This window comes from Stegostoma tigrinum, chromosome 11 (genome assembly GCF_030684315.1).
Source record: "Stegostoma tigrinum isolate sSteTig4 chromosome 11, sSteTig4.hap1, whole genome shotgun sequence".
Classification (NCBI taxonomy): domain Eukaryota; kingdom Metazoa; phylum Chordata; class Chondrichthyes; order Orectolobiformes; family Stegostomatidae; genus Stegostoma; species Stegostoma tigrinum.
The window spans coordinates 62750872-62763632 of NC_081364.1; the positions used below are offsets into that span (position 1 = coordinate 62750872).

General features: G+C 41.7%; 1 protein-coding gene across 1 annotated transcript in view; it reads left to right on the forward strand.

Moving 5' to 3' along the window:
- dnah1 (dynein, axonemal, heavy chain 1) overlaps nt 1-12761 on the forward strand; it is a 392016-nt gene that overhangs the window by 235312 nt on the left and 143943 nt on the right. The window contains exons 45-47 of the mRNA XM_059649497.1: nt 4394-4567; nt 5640-5818; nt 10174-10404. Coding sequence (XP_059505480.1) covers nt 4394-4567; nt 5640-5818; nt 10174-10404 — 584 coding nt within the window. The remainder of the gene's footprint in view (nt 1-4393; nt 4568-5639; nt 5819-10173; nt 10405-12761) is intronic.

Here is a 12761-nt window from a genome sequence, read left to right on the forward strand (position 1 = left end):
ATCAAAAGCACTAACCTCATCTACATACCTGGTCACCTCCTCAAAAAAGTCAGTCAAATTTGTTAGGCATGACCTTCCTCTGACAAAGCCATGCTGATAGTCCCTGATCAAACCTTGCCTCTCCAAGTGGAAATTAATTCTCTCCTTCAGAATTTTCTCCAACATTTTCTCTACCACTGATGTGAAACTCACTGATCAGAAATTCCCTGGCTTATCTCTGCTACCATCTTGAAAAGTGGAACAACATTAGTTGTTCTCCTCTCCTTTGACACCTCCCCTGTGGCTGGAGAGGAGTTAAAAATTTAGGTCAGAGCCTCTGCAAATTCCTCTCTTGGCTCCCATGGCAGCCTGGGATATAACTCAACTGATGAAGGGTCTAGGCCCGAACTGTCAGCCTTTGTGGTCCTGAGATGCTGCTTGGCCTGCTGTGTTCATCCAGCTCCACACTTTGTTATCTTGGATTTTCCAGCATCTGCAGTTCCCATTATCTCTATAACCCATCCAGATTTGGGATTTGCCATTTCTAAACTGCCAAAAACCCCAATACCTCCTCACTCCCTATGTTAATATGCTCAAAACCTCACAATCCTTCTTTCTGAATTGTGTACCTATACGCTCCTCATCCTGAGTGAAAACAGATTGTAGAGTACTCAAATACAATAAAACAAAGAACTATGGATGCTGGAGACCTGAAACAAAGTCAGAAAATTGGAAAGAGCTTACACCACACAGGACGTGTGCTGGGCATGATTAACAGTAACAAGATCAGCATTATTTGAAGTTAGAGACTCCATTCACCAGTCTAATAATGGCAAGAAAGAAGCTGATTTTGAACCTGCCGGTGCATGTGTTCAAGATTCTGTATCTTCTGCCTGACGGAAGAGGTGGTAGGAAACCATTACCAGGGTAGGATGGATCTTTGATGATGTTAGCAGCCTTTCCACAGCAATGAGATATGTAAATGGAGTCCATGGATGGGAGATTGGCTTTCATGACAGTCTGGGGTATGCACACAGCTTTCTGTGGTTCTTATGGTCCTGGACAGAGCAGTTTCTGTACGAGGCCATTATGCACCCAGACAGTATGCTTTCTGTGGTGCATCTGTAAAAGTTCAAGACACCAGCTTATAGTCCAATAGATTTATTTGAAATCACAAGCTTTGAGTGCTGCTCCTTCATCAGGTGAAGTGGAATGAAGCACCCAGGCACAGAATTTATCGGTGGAGAGATCAAAAGGTAGTACAAATGGTATGACTGGAGTGTTGACAGACTGAATAACAAGTCTTTGCAGGTGATCAAAAGTGTCAGATGGTGTGATTAAATGTCTGTAAAAGTTGGTGAGGATCCTTATGGACATGCTAAATTTCCTGAGCAGCCTGACAGAAGAGATGTTGCTGTGCCTCCATGACTATCATATCAATGTGGGAATGCCAAGAAAGGTTGTTGGTTATCATCTCTCCTAAGAACTTGACTCAACCTCTGCTCTGTTGATACAGAAGGGGGTGTATTTTCTTTCTAAAGTCATTGACCAGTGCTTTACTATTGCCACATTGAGAGAGGAGTTGTTATCATTGCACCATGTCACCAAGCCCTCTATCTCCTTTCTGTATTCTGACTCTTCATTATTTGATATCTGTCCTACCACAGAGGTGTTGTCAGCAAACTTGTAGATGCCATTCATTTGGAATTTGGCAACACAGTCATGGGTGTACAATCTGCTATGACATGCAATCCACTGCCAGCCAAATAACTGTCTCCATTAACAGCTAATCATCCTTCAAAGACAGATTGTTATCCACTCCTTCGTCCAACTGTTCTTCTCTCTCTTTGAGTTCTATCTCCAATCACTTATCGATTACTCCTTACCCCCTCTACCCACCCCATCTTCTGTATAAAAACCAACATTTTTCTAGCTAATACGGGGCCTAAGAAAGCATCTTTGGGTGCTGCAGTGTCGAGTGTTATCATGAAGAAAGTGCAGTTGTCTATCTTCACCGATTGTGGTCTGTGGGTCTGATGGCTTTGCCGAGGTCATTTCTGGATTTTTCATGTAGGTCTGGGTCATCCGACTTGAAAGCTGTACACTGGAGGAACCCAGCAGGTCTTGCACGGTCTATGGGAAGAAAGTAGAGTTAACATTTCAAGTTCGGTGACTCTTCATCAGAGCTGTTGGCAGTTAGGAAAAAGTTTTATTTTTGCTAAAACCAAAGTTGGGGAAGTGGGTGAAGGGGAGAGGTAGGCGTGTAGACATGAAGCCCAGAGAGGGAGATATGATTGGGTAGGTAAACAAAGAGATTATGGATAGCAGGCCAGGACAAAAAAACAGCTTAGTAAGGAATAACAAGAGCTAAGAGTAGGAGAAAATGGGAAAGCTGAACTGAATGCAATCCATACAATGTGATTATTGGCCTAGAAGTGTGTGAAAATGGGTGACCGTGCTAAAAGCAACCTAGGTCAATAAGAGGACTGGGTGTAGGTTGGGTAAAAAACGTGGAAGGATGTAATCTGGCTCTAAGGTTATTGAACTCAGTTTTGAGTCCTAGAGGTTGCTGGATCCCCTAGCAGAAAATGAAATGCTATTCTTCAAGCTTCCACTGAGGCTCACTGGAACACTGCAGCAGGCCTGTGATAGAAGTGTTGGGCCAGGGAATATGTTAGCATGTTGAAATGACAGGCATCTGGAAGTTCAGACAGAACATAGGTGTTCTCCAATGCGGTCACCCAGTTTTCATTTCATTCCCTCCACTGTAGAGGAGACCATATTGTGAACAGCAAATATAGTAGAAACAAACACAGAAATTGCTGGAAAAACTCAGCAGGTCTGGCAGCATCCGTGAAGAGAGATCAGAGTTAATGTTCATGAGAACTGTTGGTAGCTAGAAAAATGTCGGTTTTTATACAGAAGATGGGGTGGGTAGAGGGGGAAAGGAGTAATCGATAAGTGATTGGAGATAGAACCCAAAGAGAGAGAAGAACAGTTGGACAAAGGAGTGGATAACAATCTGTCTTTGAAGGATGATTAGCTGTTAATGGAGACAGTTATTTGGCTGGCAGTGGATTGCATGTCATAGCAGATTGTGTGATAACAGGGCCTGGTATGTGGACTTCTGGACTCAATATCGAGTTCAATGACTTTAGGGCTTGAAACCTCCCATGTCCTAGTCCTCTCTCCCACACATCTGTTGTTAGTCACTAACAGCCTCCATGAACAGCTATGCACCCTTCTAGTAGATTGTTATCCACTCCCTTGTTTGCCCAATTGCTGTCTCTCTTTGATCTTTATCTCCAGTCACCCTTGTTTACTCCTTACCCCCTCCTTCCACCCTACCTTCTGCATAAATATTGACATTTTTCTAGCTACCATCTGTTTTGAAGAAGTCACCCGATCTGAAATGTTAACTCTGATTCCTCTTCACAAATTCTGCCAGAAGTTGAGCTTTTCCAGCAATTTATGTGTTCATTTCTGATTTTCAGCATCCACAGTTCTTTTAGTTTTTGTTTAGCAAATACGGTAGACTGGATTGAATGAAGTACAGGTTAATTGCTACTTCACTTGAAAGTATATCTGGTACCTGAGATGGTGAGGATAGAGGAGGTAAATAAGCAGATATGAAATACCCTTTCAATTCCCTACCAATATCCTCCAGCTCCATGCACATATTGCCCCTTTGTCCCTAATGGCCCTGCATTTTTCCTGGTTATCCTCTTCCCCTTGATACACTTATAGAATACCTCGAGATTCTCTCTAATCTTGCCCACCAGTATTTTCTGCAAATTAAAATTCAGATGTCATAAATTGCACACAAAGAGCATGGAGGAGGAAATCTTGGCACTATGTCTGTATACAAATTCAGGAATTAGTTTCTCGATAGTAGACAACTTGAGAATATTGCTGACAAAAGTGTGTTGGTGTCAAAGCTTTTTGTCTTGCACTCACCAGGGCAGACGCAAGAATGCCAAATTTCAAAGGGAACAAGATTTTCCTGTACGTGAGAAACTGATGTAGATTAATTGACAAGATGACTTTGATTGGTTGAAGTGTTTCCATCGAGAATGCTTCTGGGAACCAAATCCTCCCCAGGTTTTTGTTTAGTTATAAAAATTATAATGCTTGGGCATGTTCAAGTTTCCTGCAGAGGACAGATCCCTGCAAATGAAGATATTTCATTCCTTGCAAGAAAAATTGAGCCACTTTGTGAGCCCTGGTGATATTCTTAAAAGTGGCTAATTTAGTTCGTAGCATAGTTGGGATTTTCAGCAACTGCTGTACAAATTAAATAAGTAGAATTTTGATCAAATAGCGGTTTTGCAAGTTTTAAACCGGTTTGAATCCATTTGGATGTGATTTTGGATCTAGTTTTTGTTTATGCTATGCATTTGATCTCTTGTTGCAGGAGCCTTCAGGCAGCTATTGGATATCAACTTTGTTTGTGCCATGGGGCCACCAGGTGGTGGAAGAAACCCAATCACTGCTCGATACACACGACATTTCAATTATCTGTCCTTTATTGAAATGGATGACAAAAGCAAACTGAAGATATTTTCTACCATCTTGGATAGTTGGCTGTGTGAGTTCCTTAGATACAAATGATTTCACTTGCACCATTCACCATATATATGCTAATTAAAAAAAGGGGTTGGTTAGATCAGTTGGCTGATTGGCTGGTACATGATGCAGAGTGATGCCAACATCATGGGCTCAGTTCCTCCACCAGCTGAGGTTAACATGAAGGACAGTCTTTTTCAACCTCTCCCCTTGCCTGAAGCATGATAACCCTCAGGTGAAACCACCACCAGTTGTCTCTGTCTAATAAGAGAGCAGGCCTAAGGTCTGGTCGCACCATGGTGACTTTGCTTGTAGAACATGTAATCTAATTTTTAGATTCAAGAATAATGAGGAAGGGTAGACATATGAGAGAATGAAATACAATTAATTTTATCACATTATTAGAGGCCATTTATTCCATTGTGACTTTGCCAGCCCCTTGTAAGAGATGCCTGCCACTAGCCCGGGTCTAGGCCCGAAACGTCAGCTTTTGTGCTCCTGAGATGCTGCTGGGCCTGCTGTGTTCATCCAGCCTCACATTTCATTACCATGGATTCTCCAGCATCTGCAGTTCCCATTATCACTGCCACTAGCCTGCTGTTTTTGCAAGGAGATCTCGTATAGGTGAATAAATTATTAAAATCCAGTTTGTAAAGCAATTAAAAATGCTACTAAATGACTGAGATTTATTTTTAGGATATTGGATTCAAAAGTATTTGTGTTATTTTAAACTTGTGGGACTATGGTAAGTCTGCAATCAGGGTATTGATATAGTTCTGGTCTCTATATCATATAAAGAGCTTAAGAAATGCTGACAAAGGTATGAAAAATAACAAGAATTGGACAAGAGCTAATGGATCACAGCAGTGGCAAAGATTGAACAGTTTGGGTTATGAACGTTTTGAACAGGCTAGATGTTCTCCATCAGCATCACAACCAGGAATTCCTGGTTTAGAAGTCCCTAGGACTTACTCTTCTACCAGTCATCGTTTTCCTTATGAGGGAGACAGCGATTCCCAGCCTTGCTATTGTTTAAACAATTTTCAATGTCGGTTTGGAATTTTATTAAAGTATAGCTAATTTACTTTTCATAGATGATGCTGAAGAGGTGAAACTTATGAAAGAACCACTTGTTGCTGCAACAATCAAAGTATACTCCACCATAACATCACAGTTACTCCCAACTCCTGCCAAGTCACACTACACCTTCAATCTGCGTGATCTATCAAAGGTCTTCCAGGGTATACTCATGGCTGAATCTAATAATACTCAGGTATGTTTGAGCTATAGCTCTGCCTAAAAATCAACTGTTTCTGACCTGCTGCACTTGACTGACTCAGGTGTTTCAAATAACTTTTGTTTTGTGAACAGCTAATGTCTTTTTTTATCATTCTTTCTTGGAATGTGGGCCTTATTAGCAAAGCCAACATTTATTGTCCAAGTTGCTTGAGAAGGTGATACTGATGTTTCTTCTTCAACGGCTGCAATCCCTTTAAAACGATTCATGCCTTGCTAGGTCATTTTGAAATACAGTTCAGATTAAAACTTACTTGTGTGGAATTGGAGTTATCTGTAGTGCAATTTTGATAGGACAGCTGTTTACCACGTCTAGAAGATATTTGTGAACCCGGTTAGATATTTACAAAATCCAATTGCTTTGCCGTCACTTTCACAGACTTTCTAAACTCTAAGCTTTCCTTTGGTAAAACCATTTGACATTGTTTGATCATATTATGTACATTTCTAAATGCATTGTCACAACTTCAACATTTTTCCGTCCACTGATGTTGGGCTAAGTGCTCTATATTACCCCGTTTTTTTCTATATTTCCTTCCTAAACAACAGCAATACATTTTCTTAGTTCTAATCCACTGAGATGGTTCCAGAATCTAGGGAATTTGGGAAAATCATTACCAGCCTCTGCGCTTACTTCTTTTGGAACCATAGGATGTAGCCCATCAGTTGCTGATCCACCTGATTACTGTTAAAGAATGGACTCAAAGGTCTACTTCAATTAATTCAATTCAAGTAGTAGACAGCTTAAGCAACTCTATCATGCACCATTTGCAAATTGCTCAATGATCCAGTCATCACATGAAAATTAGCAGGTATTGCTGGTGGAGGCATCAACGATTAGGCTGGAGCCTTCATTCACGGGTGAACCAAAATAACTTCTCTTACTAGATTTTTAACTTCTTTAGGCAACAGTGTGTAATCCAAAAGGATTTTATACCGTCCACTAACACAGAATCATACACTTCAAAGCCTCCTTCCCTGATAGCTGTCATGACGCATTCCTTCCTGTGCCATTTTATTTGAATGACAATATAGAATAGAGCAGATGTATAGTGCAAGTGCAATGAAGCTCATGCTATCACTAAAATTGTTCTTGAGTATGCAAGAAACAGCATTTCGTATATCACACAACACAAATCTATTCCCTACCTTCAGAATAATTGTTGAAACCTTCATCCTCCCTAAGCATGGCCTCTGACTCTAGAAGGAGTGTCACCAGGAAAGGGAGTTGCTGCAACCGAGAATTTTCTGGAAGTTTACCTGGATTAATGCCAAATAGCCAGTCCATGGTTGGGATGTGGGGTTAGGTGGTAGAAGTAATGCACCAGTCTCTTGCTTGATATAAGTGAAAACCACTTAGGAAATCAGACCTATCAAAGGCAAACAACCTGGCAGTAGCCTGAGATGTGCTCATCATGACAGGGATGCTCACCAGTATTATTTAAATTAAATTTAAGCGGTTGCAGAGAAGTAGAGGTGCTGATTGGGAGGCAGATACTGGAAAGGTGCAGAAGTCACAAGGTTGTAGTCATGGGTGACTTCAACTTTCCAAATATTGATTGGAAACATTTTAGTTGTATTAGTTTAGATGGAGTGGATTTTGTCCAGTGCGTTCAGGAAGGATTCCTGACACAGTATGTAGATAGACCAACATGAGGAGAGGCTACAGAGATAATGGGAGGCTACTTTGGATTTGGTGCCTGGCAATGAATCGGGCCAAGTGTTGGACCTATTAGTAGGAGAGCATTTTTGCAGTAACGATCATAACTCTGTTACTTTTACAATAGTCATGGAAAAGGATAGGTACATACAGCAGGGTAAGGTTTATAATTGGGGGAAGGGTAATTACAGTTCTGTTAGGCAAGAACTGGGTAACATAAATTGGGAACAGATGCTGTCAGGGAAGAGCACTATTGAAATGTGGAGATTGTTTAAGGAATGCATACTGCGTGTGCTCGAAATGTTTATCCCTAGCAGGCAGGGAAGATGCAGTCGAGTGAGGGAGCCTTGGTTCTCAAGGGAGGTCGAACAACTGGTTAAGAGGAAGAAGGATGCTTATGTAAGGTTTAGGAAACAAGGAACGGAAAAGGTTCTAGAGATACAAGTTATCTAGGAAGGAGCTGAAGGAAGAGCTTAGAAGAGCTATAAGGGGGCATGAGAAAACCTTGGCAGATAGGGTTAAGGAAAACTTCAAGGCTTTTTACACATACATGAGGAATAAGAGAATGACCAGAGAAAGGGAAGGGCTGATCAAAGATTATAAAGGGAATTTGTGCACAGAGCCTAAAGAGATAGGAGAAGTCCTTAATGAATACTTTTCTTGGTTATTCACAACTGAGAGGGACCTAGTTGTAGAGGAGGACAGTGTGAAACAGGCTGGTAGGCTAGAGAAGGCCGATGTTAGTAAGGAAGATGTGCTAGGAATTTTGAGGAAGTTGATGATAGATTTGTCTCCTGGGCCTGATGGGATTTATCCAAGAATTCTATGGGAAGCAAGGGAAGAGATCACAGGGCCTTTGGCGATGATTTTTTCATCCTCACTGTCCATGGGTATAGTGCAGAAGATTGGAGAGAGGCAAATGTCATGCCCTTGTTCAAAAAAGGCAATAGGGATAACCCCGGAAATTACAGGCCAGTTAGTCTTACGTCAGTGGTGGGCAAATTATTGAAAAGGGCTCTAAGAGATAGGATTTATGATCACATGGAAAGCAACAGTTTGATTCGTGATAGTCAGAATGGATTTGTGAGGGGTAGATCATGCCTCACAAACCTTACTGAATTCTTTGAAGAGTTGACCAAACACGTGGATGAAGGTGGAGCAGTGGATGTGGTATACATGGATTTAAGTAAGGCATTTGATAAGGATCCCCATGGTAGGCTCATGCAGAAAGTAAGGAGGCGTGGGATCGGGGGAAATGTGGCAGATTGGATTCAGATTTGGCTGACCCTTAGAAGACAAAGGGTAGTAATGGACGGAAAATATTGAACATGGTGCTCAGTTACAATTGGTGTACCACAAGGATCTGTCCTGGGTCTTCTTCTAGTTATGATTTTTGTAAATGATTTGGATGAAGGAGTGGAAGAGTGGATTAGCAAGTTCGCGAACGGTACAAAGGTGGGTCGCATTGTGGACAGTGCGGATGACTGTTCTAGGTTACAAAGGGACATTGATAGAATGCAGAGTTGGGCTGAGAAGTGGCAGTTGGAGGTTAACCCTAAAAAGTGTGAGGTGATTCATTTTGGAAGGACAAATTTGAAAGCAGAATACAGGGTTAACAAAAGATTCTTGGCAGTGTGGAGGGGCAGAGGGATCTTGGGGTTCATGTTCACAGATCCCTGAAAGCTGCCACCCAGGTGGATAGATTTGTTAAGAAAGCATATGGTGTGTTAGCTTGCATTCATAGAGGGATCGAGTTAAAGAGCCATGAAGTTATGCTCCAGCTATACAAAAGCCTGGTTTGGCCACTGGAGCATTGTATCCAGTTCTAGTCGCCTCATTACAGGAAAGATGTGGAGGCATTGGAAAAGGTGCAGAGGAGGTTTACCAGGATGTTGTCTGGAATGGAGTGAAGGTCTTATGAGGAAAGGTTGAGAGAGCTAGGGCTTTTCTCTTTAGAACGATGAAGGATGAGAGTTGACTCGATAGAGGTGTACAAAATGATCAGAGGTAGAGATAGAGTGGACAGCTAGAGACTTTTTTCCTAGGGTCAAAGTAGCTTTCACAAGGGGGGATAGTTTTAAAGTGAGTGGAGGTAGATACAGGGTAGAAGTCAGAGCTAGGTTCTTTACTCAGTAGTAGGGGTGTGGAATGCATTGCTGGAGAGGGTAATGGAGTTGGCCTAAGGGGCATTTAAGTGGCTATTAGATAGGCATATGGATGATAGTATAAGGTAGCGGCAGAGGTTAGGTAGACCTTGGGTTTAGGGTAAAAGTTCGGCACAACGTCATGGGCCGAAGGGCCTGTACTGTGCTGCACTGTTCTATGTTCTAAATAATCTTCTCAGTCTCTGTGATCAAATTAGGCTCGCACTTAAAGGTGGGCTTGACATCAAGAGATAGATAGATCTACTATGATTGGCGTTCATAAAATGCTTGATACCTCATGACTGAGTGAACCCCTAAACTCAAGTTTTTAAATGTGTCTTACATGTGCAAAACATATTACATGACCTAACTCCATTTACCAATGATCACAGCACATTTAATACACAAAATGAAAAGGCCCTCATTAATTTTCCTAAGGAGATCATTAATTCCTTAAGCTCACTGTGTGACTGGGACACATGCTCTGTGTTTTGTACTGTCTTCGTATTCGCTCATTTTTTGTTTCAGACAAAAGTTCTGTTGCTGAGACTGTGGTACCATGAGAGCTGCCGTGTGTTCAAAGACAGACTGGTGAATGAGACTGACCGCAACTGGTTCGAACATCTGACACACAGTATGCTTTCAGAATTGGGCACAAGTTTTGAAGAAGTTGCTCCACAACTGCCTGTTCTCTATGGGGACTTCATGGCAGTTGGATCAGAAACCAGGATCTACCAGTTTATTGACAACATGGAGAAGGTGAGTTTGTACTCTGTGCGTAAACTATTGCTGTAGTTAATACTTTGTTGTCAGTTGGTAGAACAAAATGAACTCTGCCTAGGAACAAGAAACGAATTTCTGCATTATCCCTATCAAATAAGATCTGTGCCATAAGATTAGGACTGCTATTTAGCTACATGAGGAAAATTAGACTCAAGCTCCAATTTTGTCAGTTCTAAATTGTGGTGATTTTCAGACAAACCAATTTCATAACTGTTGTCTTTTGGATTGGCTTTTTCAGGCATAGTTCTGATAATACCACTCATAAACTGAATCTTCCAGTGAGGAACAGAGCCCAACAAAACATGATCCCAAGCCCAGATTGTGTTGCATTATTTGACGTCAGCAAAACGATAGTGGGCCATGAAAAATAGCCAACACTGTTCATCTTGGAAGGAGCAAGAGGAGTTCTGAATTCTTAAATCTATCCAATCAGTTGTATTAAAAAGAGTTCCAGTGGGTGAGATTGTGATTGAACATTGCAGAGTCAATTATCTTGTCATCTCTCACTGTTTGGACCCTTAAATATAGTTGATCTGCTGGATTATGTGCTGAGATCACCGAATCACCTAAAAACATTAATTCTACATAAATCAGTTGTATTTACGCGAGCATAGATGAGTGTTGACTATCAGAAACAGTACTCCTAGTTCAATCATGTCCTTCTAACACTAGTCCAAGCACTAAATATTACTGGAAAGCAGCCATGAGGGGTAGTAGGTTTAGCTAAAAGGCAAGATGTCAGATTTTGTTAATGATACCAAGAGTAATTATCTCAGCAGAATGCATCAGTTACAGCACAGCTAATCATTCATAACAAAATACAGAGCCCTGATATTTGTTTCTTGCGTTGGTTCGTTCACCGAGCTGGTTTGTTAGTTCACAGATGTTTCATTGCCCTGCTGAGTAACATCGTCGGTGCAGCCTCCAATGATGTGCTGTTGTGTTTTCTCACCCTGGTATTTAAACACTGTGGTCCGTTAGATTTGATTACCTCATTTCCAGTTTTTCTTCGCAGTGGCGCATATATAGGGTCTACTTCGACGTGTTTATTGATGGCCTTCTTGGTGGAGAACTAAGCCTCTAGAAATTCCCATGCAGGTCTCTGTTTGACCTGTCCGGGCTGTTGTCCCAATCGAACTGGAGGTTCTCCTTATCCATGTGAATAGAGACGAGTGAGTATTGGTTGGTGTTCATGTATTCTTCTGACCATCATAATCCTACCAGCGACAAAGGGTACATGACAGTAATACTAACCAAGTGGGATTACCTCATTAAAGCACAGATGCTACTAGCAGATACGAATACATACTGGAAAGTGCAAATTCACCCAACACTGCAACTGGGTATTAAAATGATCAACACACTAATGAGACCAGACAAATCAACAAAGCAGATTACCTAAAAATAAAACCTGAAGTGACAAACAGCCGCCAATTCTATGGCCTTCCAAAGATGCACAACCTGGAAGAACGCCTCAGACACGTAGTTTCTTTCTCAGGCACGCCAACACACAAGTTAGCCAAGGAATTTAGCTATGAAGAGAAAACTAGCTATGAAGACAGGTTGAATAGATTAGGATTATTTTCATTAGAAAGACGGAGATTGAGGGGGGACCTGATTGAGGTCTACAGAATCAGGAGGGGTATAGACAGGGTGGATAGCAAAAAGCTTTTTCCCAGAGTGGGGAACTCAATTACTAGGGGTCATGAGTTCAAAGTGAGAGGAGGAAAGTTTAAGATGAGAGATGCGTGGAAAGTTCTTTACACAGAGGGTGGTGGGCGCCTGGAACGCGTTGCCAGCGGAAGTGGTAGACGCAGACACGTTAGCGTCTTTTAAGATATATTTGGACAGGTATATGGATGGGCAGGGAGCAAATGGACACAGACTGTTAGAAAATAGATGACAGGTTAGACAGAGGATCTTGATCGGCGCAGGCTTGGAGGGCCGAAGGGCCTGTTCCTGTGCTGTAGGTTTCTTTGTTTGTTTCTTTGTTTCTTTGAATTACAACGAAGACTAATGCACCTCGTCAGCAAGTCACCCCACTCAATCCACTCAGCCCAGGAGTTCCTCAAAGACTTAAGAATAGATTATGATGAGACCATAGTGTCCTTTGACATTACCCTCTGCGTCACTCCGATTGACATACCACTGGCAAGAGAAACATTAGATGTGAGTTTGCTCGCTGAGCTGGAAGGTTAGTTTTCAGACGTTTCGTCACCATTCTAGGTAACATCATCAGTGATCCTCCAACGAAGCGCTGGTGTTATGTCCCGCTTTCTATTTATCTGGTTAGGTTTCCTTGGATTGGTGATTTCATTTCCTGCATTGGTGAT